This window comes from Girardinichthys multiradiatus, chromosome 18, assembly GCF_021462225.1.
Source record: "Girardinichthys multiradiatus isolate DD_20200921_A chromosome 18, DD_fGirMul_XY1, whole genome shotgun sequence".
NCBI lineage: Eukaryota > Metazoa > Chordata > Actinopteri > Cyprinodontiformes > Goodeidae > Girardinichthys > Girardinichthys multiradiatus.
Window position 1 is genome coordinate 49,638,175 of NC_061810.1, and position 15,896 is coordinate 49,654,070.

Here is a 15,896-nt window from a genome sequence, read left to right on the forward strand (position 1 = left end):
GAAACGTTTCATGGAAGAGAACCGAGTCCTTTCCCTGCTGTTATATTGGTCTGTAACTAGAACACAGTGACCGATGGATTAAAGCAGAGACCATAAAACACACTGATGGAGTTTTATTTTGGGCAAAATCAAATATTCTTGTTATCAAAGACCTATAAAAACTACATATGGGCAACACTAAGTAAAATAAGACATTGAAAGTTGAGCTACTTGGTCTTCTAAGCATGCAGGTGGAAAACCAGCTTTGATAAAAGGTGGAAATTGGTCTTCAGCCGTTAAAGAAAAATCATGTCAATCCGAAAATCTTCACATTTCAGACTAATTTCTTATAGTTCCACAATAACTAATTGTTGTTTTCCTAATTTATAAACTTTAAACTCAGGCAGTCTCAATGTGAACAAAGCTCCATGAATCATCTCATTGCACAGGTAAAGTCAAGGTGAGATCCTCATCCTACAGGGGGCGCTCTGAGGTCTTTCCTTCAGCTAATGAGAACCCTTGAAACAGTATCAGAGGCTTGGATAATAAACAGTCCACGTTCACTTATTTTCTTTCATCAAGAACCCGATTGAACATCACAGAACCAGCTGGGAAATGATTTTATGGACTGGGAGCTGCTTCTTTTCAGTGACATCACCAAGTTCACAAGTCAGAGATGACTAGAAAAATCTCTGAAACTGAGCTGACCTGACTGAACTCTGCTCTGAGGAGGAAACCAGCAGGGTGGTGTGAACATGTAGCTGCAGATAAGGACATGGCAATAACACGTTCCTGTGTGTGTGAACATGTGTCAGGCTACCAGGCTGGCCTCCAACAGAGAAGATGCAGGTCTGATCCGAACCCAGCGGAAATCCTGATCTCGGAACCCTCACACACTGCAGCACATTTCCTGTTTGCTGCTTTAATGCTCTGACAGCTGCAGCCTGTTTCGGACTCAGCTAGAGAACTTGGCCCTCAGAATCTCACTCTGGAGCATAAAACGTCTGAAACCTAAAACCAGAGGATGGAGGCTTTGATGTGACCGACAGCTGGCTCATCAACACCTAAAACCGCCGTCAGGATCAATGTTTGAAACAGGAAAGGTTTGAGTTTCATTTCAGGTATTTCTCACAGATCCAGAGTGAAAAGGTGATTAGTTTCGGGCTGAAATCTGGTCCTTAAAGGTGTGATTAGAGTTCTGATGTAACCGAATGGAGGCATCAGAAGAGAAGAATCTCAGTGATGCACATACAACCCCGACAAGGTGCTGCAGAGATGTTCCAGCAGGGCTGTGGTTGGGTCCTCTGCTGCAGCTTGATGCCTCTATGATCCATAATAACGTCATCTAAAAGCTCTGCAGATGATTAGAACGTGAAGCGCTCCTAACGTGTAAGCACTGCTAGTACATGGAATATAAAGCAGTCAGTCCTGTTGGACAGGGGACATGTTCTGGATATTTAGTGGGTGTGTGCTCATGTCTGTATACATTACTAGCAGCAAGCAACAAGCGGAACATTATCTCCTGATTTCAAACAATAAAATCCTGCTTTTGGTTTTATTTGCTGAATGTTTTACTGTTGGGCTGCACGGTGACGCAGGTAGCACTGTTGCCTTGCAGCAAGAAGGTCCTGGGTTCGACTCGCACCCGGGGTTCTTTCTGCATGGAGTTTGCATGTTCTCCCCGTTCATGCGTGGGTTTTTTCCGGGTACTCCGGCTTCCTCCCACAGTCCAAAGACATACCTGTTAGGTTAATTGGTCTCTTTAAATTGCCCATAGACAGGTGTGTGCATAGTTGTTTGTGTGTTGCCCTGCGATGGACTGGCGACCTGAGATAGGCACCAGCTTCCCTGCGACCTACTATGGAAGAAGTGGTTAAGGTGAAGGAACACCACGTGTCTCCACGGTGAAGTTTGGTGGTTGGTGGTGGCAGCATCATGCTGTGGGGATGCTTTTCTCCAGCAGGGACAGAGTAGCTGGTCAAAGTTGATGGTAAGATGGATGGAGCTAAATCCAGGACAATCCTGACAGAAAACCTGTTAGAGGCTGCAGAAGAGCTGAGGCTGGGGCTGAGGTTGACCTTCTAGCAGGACAACCACCCTGGACATACAGACAGAGATATGATGATTGGTTTAGATCAGAGCAGATTCATGTGTTAGAATGGGCTAGTCAAAGTCCAGACCTAAATCCAAATGAGCATCAAGAACTGATGTTCAGAAATGTTCTCCATCCAATCTGACTGAGCTTGAGCTGCCTTACAAAGAAGAACGGGTAAAAATATCTGTCTGTAGATTTGCTGGTGCTTATCTCCAGCAGTCTAGATGCGAAGTGCACCCTGGACAGTCCGTCACAGGGCAACACAGACACTCACAGGACAAAAAACCATGCAACTTAGAGAGACCAATTAACCTGACAGTCATGTTTGTGGACTGTGGGAGGAAGCCGGAGAACCCAGAGAGAACCCACGCATGCACATGGAGAACATGCAAGCTTCAAGCAGAAAGACCCCAGGTCGGGATTGGAACCCCGGTTCTGCAAGACAACAGTGCTAACAGCTGTGCTACCTTTCAACTGGACGTGCTGAGAGGTTTGTAGTTGAATTCTCACTGATCCCTGATGCTGTTTCAGGTGCGAACACCTGGATTACCTGTAGCCGCACTGCGTGCTCCTGTTTCCTCTTCATGTCGTTGATGTACCAGGCCACCGCTGTCATGGTGATGATGGCGTCCTCCACCACCTCATACCCAGGGTCGCTCTTATCAATGTGCTTGGAAAGTTCCTGAAACAACAGCATGATGGGACATGTGAGAGCTGCAGAACCAGAAGATGCAGCTGTCTGACAATGTAACCAGAAACTCTCTGTGCCATCAAGGCTCCTGCTCTGTTTAACACTACATCAGTTTCATAAATGATCGACTTCAACACGGTTTCTACCTTTCCCTGTGGTCATGTCTTTTCTTCTGGTCTGGAGAAGTCAGGGTGTTCATGTTTGCCTTCATGAATCCAAGAAGCAGGATTAAAACAACAAAGATAAAATTTCTTCTGTAATGTGTTGCACGTTTTCTTTTATTAGCTTTCATGTCCTGAAATGATTTTATTTTCAACCGACAGAAAGTTTCAACCTAATAATCAAATGTCTAATATGAATAAATCTGGATAAACAAGATTTGAAGGATGTTTGTATTAAACCACCTGTTGGAGGAACTTTATTTTTCACACCTGTCTAAATGTGTCAAAATAAAGACCACAGATAATGATTAAACAGAAGAACTATTCAAACATATCGCTGGCCCACACGGCCGTTAAAACACAGACGACTGAAGGAGAACCAGCTGAGGATTCTGGGAATCCCCACTCCAGATCCAAACACATGTTGTAGCCACCATGGAGTCCGAGCAGCAGCAGCAGCAGCAGAGGTGGATAATACAGAACAAACATCAGAGAACAAAGAGCAGGGTTTCTCTCTGTTTCATCATCCCTCACTCTGCTCAGAGGTGGGCTTGGACTGGAACCAGTCAGGACAGTTTACTGGGAAGAGCTGCATGTGTGAGTGTGTCTGCTGATGTTTGAGCTGAGGCCGAAGCTTTATGAAACTAAAAATTTTCCTTTAGTACTCCGTGTTATATTATATTTCAGTGTTAATCTGGACAGTTCAGCATGTTTTCACCCTAACCTAAAACTGCTGGTTTCATGTGAAAACAGGTCACCTGGAAACATGTTGTGCTGCTTCAAACTGAAATAAACACATTTCAACATTAGATAAAACAATCACAACAAGTTCGGGTGCAATTATTCAACATCAATGTGACATATCTAAAATCTGACTCTGGTGGGAATTGAACCCACAACCTTTGAATGTCTTCACCAGAGTTGTCCTAGAAGTCCAACACACTGTCCATTGCACCATAGAGCCTACTACTTGTATTAATAGTCAGAACTTCTCCAGCAGTTCACCTGACCAGAACCTGAACCACAACCTTCAGTCATCGCTCAAAGTTTCATTCAGTGGCTGAAGAACCATAGAACCAAGTAGTTCTAATGGTTCTAAAGGTTCAGTGTTGAGTCCACCACCATAACCAAGAACCAGTTTAAAATTGGATTTTTAGTTTACTTTAGCTTGACCTGATTGAGTTTAGTTTACATTAACTTAATGTAGTTTATTTTAGATTATTTTAGTTCAGGTTAAATGAAGTCATTATACCTTAATCCACTTTACATTGGTTGATCCTAATTTAGTTTAGTTTATAATGTTATCTTACGTTAGCTTGAATTACATTAGCCTACTTTAGACCAGGGGCCATTTGTAGCTCTGTGAACAAGTTCGGCCCCCGACTGCAGCTTCAAGAACGATCAATTATTTGCCCACCAGCACAAACAAAAAGCTTTTTTTATTTTTAGGGCAAGATTTTGACTGACAAATTAAAATCTTCTTAAAAGGGAAAATGAGAGGAAGAGGGAAGGAGGAGGAGGAGGAAGAGGAGTGTTTTCTGCTGTACCGTATTTCAGGAGCCGCCACATCAAGTCAGTACAACTCGTACACAGACTTGGCAGTTTTACACAATCAAACCCACGTTGCAGATCTACCCAGCTCTAAATGGGAGCATTTTTGTCTTTTCTTCTTCAGTTTTTGCTTTCATATTAAATAATTAGGAGACAGGACCATAAACATCCAGTGTCTTTAACTCAAAACACTCTGCAGACAGATAAAAAGGCTGGATCCCCCAACTAATAAACTTGACTAAATACAACAAGCACCTTAGAAGACTGACTGGTCAATCCCCTGTTGTACTGGTCCTCTATCATAAATCAGCTTATGTTAAGTTTAGCATACATTAACTTATCCTGATGTAGTTTAGTTAAGCTTATGTTAGCTTACATTAGCTTAGCTTGGTTTATTTCAGGTTAGCATGTGTTAGCTCACTAACTTATATTAGCTTATTTTTGTTTCATTTAGTTCACGTTGCTTTAGTTTAGCTTATGTCAGGTTATTTTAGTTTTTGTTACCTTATCTCAGCGTTGTGTATTTCACTCTAAGATTTTTAATATTTCACAATTTATAATATGCAGTGAAACTTAGAGTCATTATAGTGAAACTTATGCAGTTTAGCACCTGCATGCAGCATCTAATAGTATTTGAAATCTTGAGTGTAGTAGTAGGTGGTATTTAAGACTATAGGTAGCAACATTAAGATCCTACATGTGGTATTTGGTAGTACTACAACTCCAGTCTGCAGCAGTGGGTGGTATATGAAACAATTTAAAGTAGAGAGTAGTTTTTAGCACTGGAGAGTGTTGGAACTAGTATTGTGTCAGAATCTATGAACAGCAGAAGGCTGTGACTGGGACTGTGATGTCTAACCTTTAGCATTCTGGACGTCTTACCTGTAGGAGCAGGTGGTATTTAAGGATCCTCTGCACCGGTTTCAGCAGGTACGTCTCCAGAGGTAACGAGTGATTCAGAGTCGTCTGTCTCTCCAGGAAGAAACGAACCAGACTTCTGTTCTTCATGCAGTCCCTCAGGACCGCCACTGAGCTGTGAGGGGGACAACGATGGGGACGGTGTTAGAATATTCCTCCATAGTACCAATATGGCCGTCAGTGACATCATATTACTTTGAACAAAAGACGAGAAGGTTGAGAGGTTAGTTGACTTCACAGATCCAACATGAGGCCAGGAGGAATGAAATTTAGCAAGAAACTGGGATGGAGGACGAAGACGGAGCAGCAGGACATGAGAGAGAAGAGAAGTGAAGAAAGGAAGGAGGGACTGGAGGAAGAAAACCACAGATGGAGAGATGGAGGCAGTCCACAGCTGTTTAACAAACATTCATAACCAGATTAGGGGACATGGAGGAACACTGAGCAGATTTGGATCAAGTCAAAATGATGATGGAACCATTCTGGATCCTTTTCACCAACATCCATCACAGCAGGAACATAGAAAGCGTGTAATGGAAGATGACAAAAAGAGACAGCATAGTGTCCCCAGCTGTCAGAACAACATCCATCACAGCAGGAAGCCGAGGAATCTTGGACACCAGCGGAGAGACAGGAAAGAAGGAAGAGAAGGAAGCAGGAAGGCAAGAGAAGAGAAAGGATGTGAGGAAGGAGGTCAGGGTACCGATGGGGACAGAGAGACAAGGTTATTTTTCTCCAGATAGACGTTAATCAAAGGAAGGAACTGAGGGATTCTGGGCTGGAGTAATATCTTCTACAGACATCACGAGTGTTCAGCAGACAAACAAGTTAATCCACAGCTTCATCAAATAAACAGTCAGTCAGTCATTTTCTACCGCTTATTCCATAGTGGGTCACAGGGGAGCTGGTGCCTATCTCCAGCAGTCTATGGGCGAGAGGCGGGGTACAACCTGGACAGATCGCCAGTCCATCGCAGGGCAACACACAAACAACCATGTACACACTCATTCATACACTTAAGGGCAATTTAGAGTGACCAATTAACCTAACAGGCATGTCTTTGGACTGTGGGAGGAAGCCAAAGTACCCAGTGAGAACCCACGCATGCACAGGGAGAACATGCAAACTCCATGCAGAAAGACCCCAGGCCGGGAATTGAACCCAGGACCTTCTTGCTGCAAGGCAACAGTGCTACCAACTGCACCACCATGCAGCCCATCAAATAAACATTTATTCATAAAATAAAAAATGTATGAAGGTCTTTTAAAAAAACAACAAGTTTACCAAAGTGTTCTTAGAGACACAGAACTAAGACATTAATAAAAACAGATATAAAAATGAACAGAAACATTAAAGGTAATTGCAGCTCACTCTGTGTTTTTAAACCAGGAAGTAGAGATGTGTGTCTGATGTCTGAAGGCAACTTGTTTCAAAGACCAGCACCCCCTTTCCAGCCTTGGAGAGACCCCCTAACTGAACACCGCTTTGTGCTTAGATTTCACCGTAAAGGAAGAAGTAAGGAGTAAAGTAAGGAGCTTTCTTTTGTTCTACTGTGGCATCTGTCCGGTGCTGGCAAAGTTAACTCAACACAAAGGTGGTTCTAAGCCAGCAGGTGGCATAGCCTAACATAAGAGACATACACTCACCGGCCACTTTATTAGGTACACCTGTCCAACTGCTCGTTAACGCAAATTTCCCAATCACATGGCAGCAACTCAATGGATTTAGGCATGTAGAAATGGTCAAGATGGTCTGCTGCAGTCCAAACCGAGCATCAGAATGGGTAAGAAAGGTGATTTAAGTGACTTTGAACGTGGCATGGTTGCTGGTGCCAGACGTGCTGGTCTGAGTATTTCAGAAACTGCTGATCTACTGGGATTTTCACGCACTACCATCTCTAGGGTTTACAGAGAATGGTCCAAAAAAGAGAAAATATCCAGTGAGCGGCAGTTCTGTGGGCGCAAATGCCTTGTTGATGCCAGAGGTCAGAGGAGAATGGCCAGACTGGTTCGAGCTGATAGAAAGGCAACAGTAACTCAAATAACCACTGGTTACAACCAAGGCATGCCGAAGAGCATCTCTGAATGCACAACACGTTGAACCTTGAGGCGGATGGGCTACAACAGCAGAAGACCACACCGGGTGCCACTCCTGTCAGCTAAGAACAGGAAACTCAGGCTACAATTCACACCGGCTCACCAAAATTGGACAACAGAAGATTGGAAAAACATTACCTGGTCTGATGAGTCTCGATTTCTGCTGCGACATTCGGATGGTAGGGTCAGAATTTGGCGTCAACAACTTGAAAGCATGGATCCATCCTGCCTTGTATCAACGGTTCATGTCAATATACAGGTCCTTCTCAAAATATTAGCATATTGTGATAAAGTTCATTATTTTCCATAATGTCATGATGAAAATTTAACATTCATATATTTTAGATTCATTGCACACTAACTGAAATATTTCAGGTCTTTTATTGTCTTAATACGGATGATTTTGGCATACAGCTCATGAAAACCCAAAATTCCTATCTCACAAAATTAGCATATCATTAAAAGGGTCTCTAAACGAGCTATGAACCTAATCATCTGAATCAACGAGTTAACTCTAAACACCTACAAAAGATTCCTGAGGCCTTTAAAACTCCCAGCCTGGTTCATCACTCAAAACCCCAATCATGGGTAAGACTGCCGACCTGACTGCTGTCCAGAAGGCCACTATTGACACCCTCAAGCAAGAGGGTAAGACACAGAAAGAAATTTCTGAACGAATAGGCTGTTCCCAGAGTGCTGTATCAAGGCACCTCAGTGGGAAGTCTGTGGGAAGGAAAAGGTGTGGCAGAAAACGGTGCACAACGAGAAGAGGTGACCAGACCCTGAGGAAGATTGTGGATAAGGGCCGATTCCAGACCTTGGGGGACCTGCGGAAGCAGTTGACTGAGTGTGGAGTAGAAACATCCAGAGCCACCGTGCACAGGCGTGTGCAGGAAATGGGCTACAGGTGCCGCATTCCCCAGGTCAAGCCACTTTTGAACCAGAAACAGCGGCAGAAGCGCCTGACCTGGTCTACAGAGAAGCAGCACTGGACTGTTGCTCAGTGGTCCAAAGTACTTTTTTCGGATGAAAGCAAATTCTGCATGTCATTCGGAAATCAAGGTGCCAGAGTCTGGAGGAAGACTGGGGAGAAGGAAATGCCAAAATGCCAGAAGTCCAGTGTCAAGTACCCACAGTCAGTGATGGTCTGGGGTACCGTGTCAGCTGCTGGTGTTGGTCCACTGTGTTTTATCAAGGGCAGGGTCAATGCAGCTAGCTATCAGGAGATTTTGGAGCACTTCATGCTTCCATCTGCTGAAAAGCTTCATGGAGATGAAGATTTCATTTTTCAGCACAACCTGGCACCTGCTCACAGTGCCAAAACCACTGGTAAATGGTTTACTGACCATGGTATCACTGTGCTCAATTGGCCTGCCAACTCTCCTGACCTGAACCCCATAGAGAATCTGTGGGATATTGTGAAGAGAACGTTGAGAGACTCAAGACCCAACACTCTGGATGAGCTAAAGGCCGCTATCGAAGCATCCTGGGCCTCCATAAGACCTCAGCAGTGCCACAGGCTGATTGCCTCCATGCCACGCCGCATTGAAGCAGTCATTTCTGCAAAAGGATTCCCGACCAAGTATTGAGTGCATAACTGTACATGATTATTTGAAGGTTGACGTTTTTTGTATTAAAAACACTTTTCTTTTATTGGTCGGATGAAATATGCTAATTTTGTGAGATAGGAATTTTGGGTTTTCATGAGCTGTATGCCAAAATCATCCGTATTAAGACAATAAAAGACCTGAAATATTTCAGTTAGTCTGCAATGAATCTAAAATATATGAATGTTAAATTTTCATCATGACATTATGGAAAATAATGAACTTTATCACAATATGCTAATATTTTGAGAAGGACCTGTAGACCAAACTCAATGAGGAATGTTTCCAGTACCTTGTTGAATCTATGCCACCAAGGATTAAGGGCGTTCTGAAGGAAAAAGAGGGTCCAACCCAGTACTAGCAAGGTGTACCTAATAAAATGGCCGGTGAGTGTAAATATATTACTTACTACACTAACATGTATTAATTGTAACATAAAATATTTTTTAAAATTATCAGCTCAGCATCCCTTCATTATATCCTCATATAAATCAGAATCAGCTTTATTGCCAAGTTCGTACATACAAACAAGGAATTTGACTCCGGTACACTTTGCTCTTTGGTTTTGTTTTCGCATTACAGAATATACATATTTACAATGTACAATATACACATATATAAATAAAAAGGTGCATTTGCAACATATAAACTGGATTTCTCACCCAAACAGCCAGTCTCCAGAGAAATCGATCACCAGGAAACATATTTATTCTATTGTCCACAAGATTATAGGTCATCGGTATATTTTTCAACCAAAAACTTATCTTCCTTTCTCCATTTTGAACTTTTTAAAGGCAGAAACGGTGCATCTATACAACCATAGAAGAAGAACTACCAAGGCAGAGCAGAAGAGCAGCTAATTCGAATTGTCCCCCTTAGATAAAAGTCACATATTAAAATTCAGATTCCTATTTAAAATCCTTTTCTTCCTGCAATCTAGCTGCCAATCAATTAGTTTGTGTCCTGATTATTGATTTTAATCAGTGAAGCTTAATTAGAAGTATTGATGGTGTGGTTTTGCCTGCTAATTGTTCTTGTTTCTTTAGTTATTCAGTGAGCAGATGTTTGGTTGATATTAAATCTGACTTTTGATTATTAATTGAAGAGTCAGATTTTGGGTTGATTTAATTTAGTTTAATGGCCAGAACTCCTTGGAAAGGAAAGCTTTTCACTCTTCACGATGACTGAAATTATAAAACGCATCCATTTATAAACATTACCATATTAAAATATGGATTTTACCATATTACTATAGTTTGAGCCTAAATACCACAAATTAAATGTGGTTGTTCTAGAATATGGCAGCCTCTCCAGGCAGACAATAATAAAGCATAATAAAAATAAAGAGTCCAGTTTAGAGGTGAATAGTAATAGGTGCCTCCATGCAATGCATGAGGCATTGCTATGGCAGGCCCCAACTAATAAAAAACTGACCAGTAACTCCAGACATATCCACCTCCAGTCTGCAGGTGGTGATAACATCACCAGCTTTAATAAGTGAAGTTTTTCTGCACATTAATGGTGGTCAGGATGTGGAGAAAAAGCTTAAGTGCAGCACAGCTGGCAAGTTTCTGAATGTGTGTAAAACCACATAATCCCAATATTTCTCCATAATTAGGTCCAGTGAATAAGAACGGGCCAGATTTACGGGAAGATTTGTGTATCACCTCAAATGAACAACTCCAACAAAAGCTTTCACACATCCTAACTCTCTCCCTCCACTAAACTCTTCCTCACATTGTGTCTTCTGTCCAAGTCTTCCTCGCTTCTGCATGCAAGGGAAACTGTTTGCACTGGTCAGGAACAAGCAGAAAAAAGGACAAATGTTCACACTGAGACTGGAGTTTGGACTGGAACCAGCAGAAAATGGTCCACAGACTCCCAGAGACGGAGCTGTAATCTGTCATCTGACACGGGCCCACTTAAACACTCACCTCTGCAGGAGGAATGTGCAGCATATGGCTGTCATGAGAAACGTTCACCAGAGATATTCAGCCTTTCTCCAGCTGAGTGTTTATCGTTTTCTTCACCTCAGGATGGTTGCTCTCTCTCTCTGTGAGTGAGGCAGTTTCTAAACAGAGACGAATGAAGATGGCGTCTCAGACGGAGGTGAACTCTCATATCTGCTTCCATGTTCTCACAGACTGCAGCTGAATTCATCTCCACCAGTCAGAGGTATCACCACAATGCTCAGAACAGCACCAGAAGGTTCTTTCAGTCTGGACTTTTCCAGGTTGTGTCTGATAAACTTAATTAAGTACAGAACGAAGAACAGGGTGACTGAAATTAAAGCTGCTGTTTAGGTGAAACTGTCTGAAGTCCCTCAGATGATCCTAAAGTTAGTTAAAAACATGAGATATTACACTGCAATCGGACAATAAGGAGAAGGACATCTTATCCTGGTTTAATCCTGATTTCACCAACACTTCATCCTAAGTCTATCCCATTTTAATTATGGTTTAAACCCAATTTAATCCTGATTTATCTAGATTTTACCCCAGTTTTATTCTGACTTTATTTCATAATATCTTTGTTTCCTGTTTATTAATTTATTTTAGTTTCTTTCTGATTTTATATAGATTCTTTGATTGTTTGCTAGTTTTATTCTAGCGTTTCTCCTGCTTTTATTGGGATTTTTAACCCTGGGTTGGCCCAGTTTAAATCTGGATTTCTACTGGTTGACATGAGAAAAACACTTTTGGGCGACAGTGGTTTGTCCTGTAACCGGTGGGTTGCCGATTCAAACCCCCGCTCCATCTGTCTCAGTAATTGTGTCCCTGGGCAAGACACTTCACCCATCCAGGAGTGGACGTCCCAGCAGATTCAGCCCAGAAGCTCAGAAAAGGACTAAAAACCCAAGAGCTCCACACTTCAGACTCTACAGGCCTCAGTTAGCATGTTAAAGGTTAAAGGTTATGACAGGACAGAAAAACACTGAACCAATATGGCTTTTGGAAGGGTTTAAGGAGTTTGCCTCTTTTCTCTGAAAACAAAATGGCGGCAGGACTGAGGTTAGCAAAGCTGCATCTGGATGAAGGACAAGAGGTCTGGGAAACTAGAGATGTTTGACCATGATAGACAGAACCATGATGGAGAAAATCCAAAAACAACAGATCCACACAAAGACCTCATACTGTCAGGTACGGTGGTGGAGGAGGAGTGATGTTGTGGGCTTATTTTGCACCCTGCAGTTATTGAGGGGACCATAAAGTCATCTGTGAGCCGAAGGATTCTGGAGTCAGGCATGAGGTTACGTGTCAAACAGCTGAAGCTTGGTCCAGACTAGGGCCTGAACAGATTAATGATTCCAAACACAGCAGAGTGTCAAAGAAGAAAAGAATTAAGGGGTGGAAATGGTCCAGTCAAAGTCCAGATCTGAATCTTTGTGAAAATGTCTGCACACAGTGATTGGTTGAAAAAATTGTATATTTGTTCAAGAAAAAAGTGAAAATTAGTTATTTAACCCAGATATGTACACCCAGAACTAATGCTGCTAACACAATATGTATCCTTTTCTTGACAAGACAGGCCTTTACCGTTTCCAACATTATATTAATAACTCAGCAGTGTCTTCCTGGTTCTGTCATGAGAACATTCCTGGGCCCTTCTGTAGAGAAAGAGTTCCTACATACTCCCAGCAGCACAGAGGGATACAGGACACTGACATGAACACATCTATACGAAGGTAATCCTCATCTTTTTGGAAAACATTCAGAAGGTAAATGATTGCTTTACCATGGAGAGAATGTTGTAAATGGGTTCCACCAGAATTTCAGATGGTATAAGATCTGACTCAAACCCGGTAACCTGCTCTGTTCCTCCTGGATCCACGCTGGAAGACTTCCCAGCTCTGTTAAAACTTGGCTTTGGGGAAACAACCTCCTCCTTCCCAACGCTACGGCTCATCAATTTACAAAACTACAAACTGCATCCCCATCCAAGTGGATAAATTACTTCAGCATATGTGTCTGCTCTCCCTGTGGGTCAACATTCTGAGGTCACATCCATGTTTAATAGTAGCCATTTTATGATACATTACATTCCTGGAGTAGTTTTGTTGTTTGGCATGTTTCTACGCAGAATAACAGACCAACATCTCATGGTCCCGGTGGAGCGACATGGAGTTCACAATCCTTCAACCCAGCAGATTTCCATCCAGGTCTGACCTGGAGACTAACAGCAGAACAACCCGGCAGCGAGGAAGGAAGAAAGAAAAGTCAGTTTGTCCATCCGTCAAGTTTCGACCACATTAAGAAACAAAAACACCGAAGAAGAGTCCTCCATCTTTGACTCAGTGAGTTTTTGTGTTTTATTCCTGCAGAGGGAACCTTCTCCCTCTCAATCTGACAAACAGATGTTTGGCCCAACTGGATTGCTGCCCAGGCATGTGTGTGTGTGTGTGTGTGTGTGTGTGTGTGTGTGTGTGTGTGTGTGTGCATGCATCGGTCTGCATGTTCGTGCAGTAAAATCAGAGCATGCAGGCTCAGAGGGGCTCATCCATACATGGCTGGGTGTTTAAACTCCTGCAGGGTTTCAGTGAGAGTTGACGCCTTCTTCAACCTGCTCAGCTTTCCGTCTGGCGTTTTCTTACAGCTCCATTAAAACCAGTACAGAAGTGGGCCAGCTGATGTCAGACCAGTGAACCCAGAGATCATCCAGTCAGTGTGACTCCAGGATTTATGCTCCTTCTTTTGCAGAATGTCTTCAGAAAACAAAGTTCCAAATGTGGAGTTTTCTTCTGAAACTATGGTTTCTCTGAGGAACAAGAGCTCACAAACCTACTGTTGACTGGTGTTTAATCTGTTTCCCAGGTTAATTGTACAGTTTTCTTTGGTGCTGCTTTATGAAGGCCTTTGATGGCTCACAGTGTAACCTAAAAAAATTTGAAGGAAGGTACTTACTTTGGGTAGTTCATGCAGTACAGCGTATAAATGTCAAAGGCTTCACTCTGAAAATGAGGAAAGAAGAACTGAAGTCAGTACAGGAGAAACCTGCTGATACCTTTGGTTTGTTCAGCTAAATCAGATCCATGAGTTCAGAGGAGTACCACAAGGCTCAACATTGGGCCCCTTCTGCTTTTAACATCGGAATTTTATCGAAAGAAAACTATTTTATTTTCATTATTTCATGATAATTTTCACTTTTATCTGTCAGTTGCATTAATTTCAAATAATTCACATATTTATTTATTTAGAATAAATTAAATAATGTGTGTTATGAGTGTTAGGTCTCATACTTCCAGCTAACTTCACCTGTGGTCCTAAAAGTCTTTCTGCAAACAAAAACGTGATCTGATATATCAGCAAAACAATCTTCGACAATCTATGGCAGTAAAGAAACCTTCCCTCCATTAACGCCTCAGTGGGATGGCGTCACATTTAGCTTTAAACAAGTTACAGTTTAAGGTCGGATCTGATGTCTGGTTCATGAACAGATTCATCAGTCTCAGATTTCATTTCCCTTTCAATCCCTCCATCACTCCTCCAGGCAGGAGGTGGAAATTCTCACTGTGGACTTGTGCCTTAAAATAACCTTGGAAGTCTCCATATCTTAATCTAATGTCCTCGGCTTTGTTACAGACAGGAAGTTCAGTTCTGCTTAAATCAGAACAAACCGGCTGAAAATCAGCTGGTGAACATGCTGGTGATTGATTGTTTGACACCGGGCCGGATCCCAGGACAGGACCGAACTCACCCGCTCCACGAAGCACTCTGCGATGGCAGCTGCGTCAGGACTCCGCTCCAAATCCTCCAGCAGATCACTGAAGATACAGACAGACAGAGAGGTGCAACAGTTGATCCAGGAGCTCATAGCATCCTGCTTGGACATCACTGAAGAACAACATGATAGTCAGGAGAGCACAACTAACATCTAGCAACCCGACTGCAGAGATTCACTCCCAGAGTTCCAGTTTATTCTAAATATGCATTGAAATGTGATATAAATTCTAAGTAAATAACTTTGCAACATTTCTTCACAGATATGCATCAGAATGATTAAATCTCTGTTTTGTAAACAGGGCTCACTAATCAGCGCACAACACAGTGATGGGAACGGACAAGTAAACTGCTGCTTTAGTAATGATAGTTACTATAGCAGCAGTTTGGAGAGCATGCAAAATCTGCATGGAGTTTGCATGTTCTCCTCTTGCTTGCGTGGGTTCTCTCCAGGTTCTCCAGCTTCCTCCCACAGTCCAAAACCATGACTGTTAGGTTAACTGGTCCCTCGAAATGGCCCAAGGTGTGAGTGTGTGCGTGTGTGTGGTTATTTGTCCTATGCTGCCATGTGAAACACTGACAACCTGCCAGGTGAACCCGACCTCACACCTATCGACCTCTGGAGACCACGTGGAAGACAATAATGATATCTGGAGAGATAAAATTTTAAAAGATTGGAAAAATATCTAAAATTCAAGAAATAAAGGTGTTTTTTTTGCTGGAAATGATTAAAGAAATTGAGACCTGGGATAACAATGAATGTTCAGCTGTACATTCTGGTTCATCTTAGAAAAACATCATTTCAATTAGTAATTAACAAGTTCTTAGAGTTCAGGGAATGTCTTCAGGACATATCTCTGCAGAACAAACCTGGTATAATCAGCTTTAAATCAGCTTCTTTAATTTTTTTTCTTATTAAATAAATATTGTGCAAATCTGGCCCTTAAACTGGACCCATTGTGATTCTGGCTCCTGTATATTTAGGTTTGACACCCCAGTTCTAACTTTTAACATGAGGTTGTGCCTCTTTCAGACCCCAGAGATGGAAACAGCCCAAGCAGTAAGGTCAAACTTGTGTCAG

The 15,896-nt window shown here is 42.4% G+C and overlaps 1 protein-coding gene across 3 annotated transcripts in view; it reads right to left on the reverse strand.

Moving 5' to 3' along the window:
• Positions 1-15,896, reverse strand: part of plekhg2 (pleckstrin homology domain containing, family G (with RhoGef domain) member 2) — a 110,168-nt gene that overhangs the window by 29,545 nt on the left and 64,727 nt on the right. For all 3 annotated transcript variants that reach the window (XM_047391853.1, XM_047391852.1, XM_047391854.1), the window contains 4 exons: positions 14,793-14,859; positions 14,000-14,046; positions 5,360-5,510; positions 2,625-2,756 (listed from right to left, as the gene is read on the reverse strand). In XM_047391853.1, the coding sequence (XP_047247809.1) occupies positions 2,625-2,756; positions 5,360-5,510; positions 14,000-14,046; positions 14,793-14,859 (397 nt within the window). The remainder of the gene's footprint in view (positions 1-2,624; positions 2,757-5,359; positions 5,511-13,999; positions 14,047-14,792; positions 14,860-15,896) is intronic.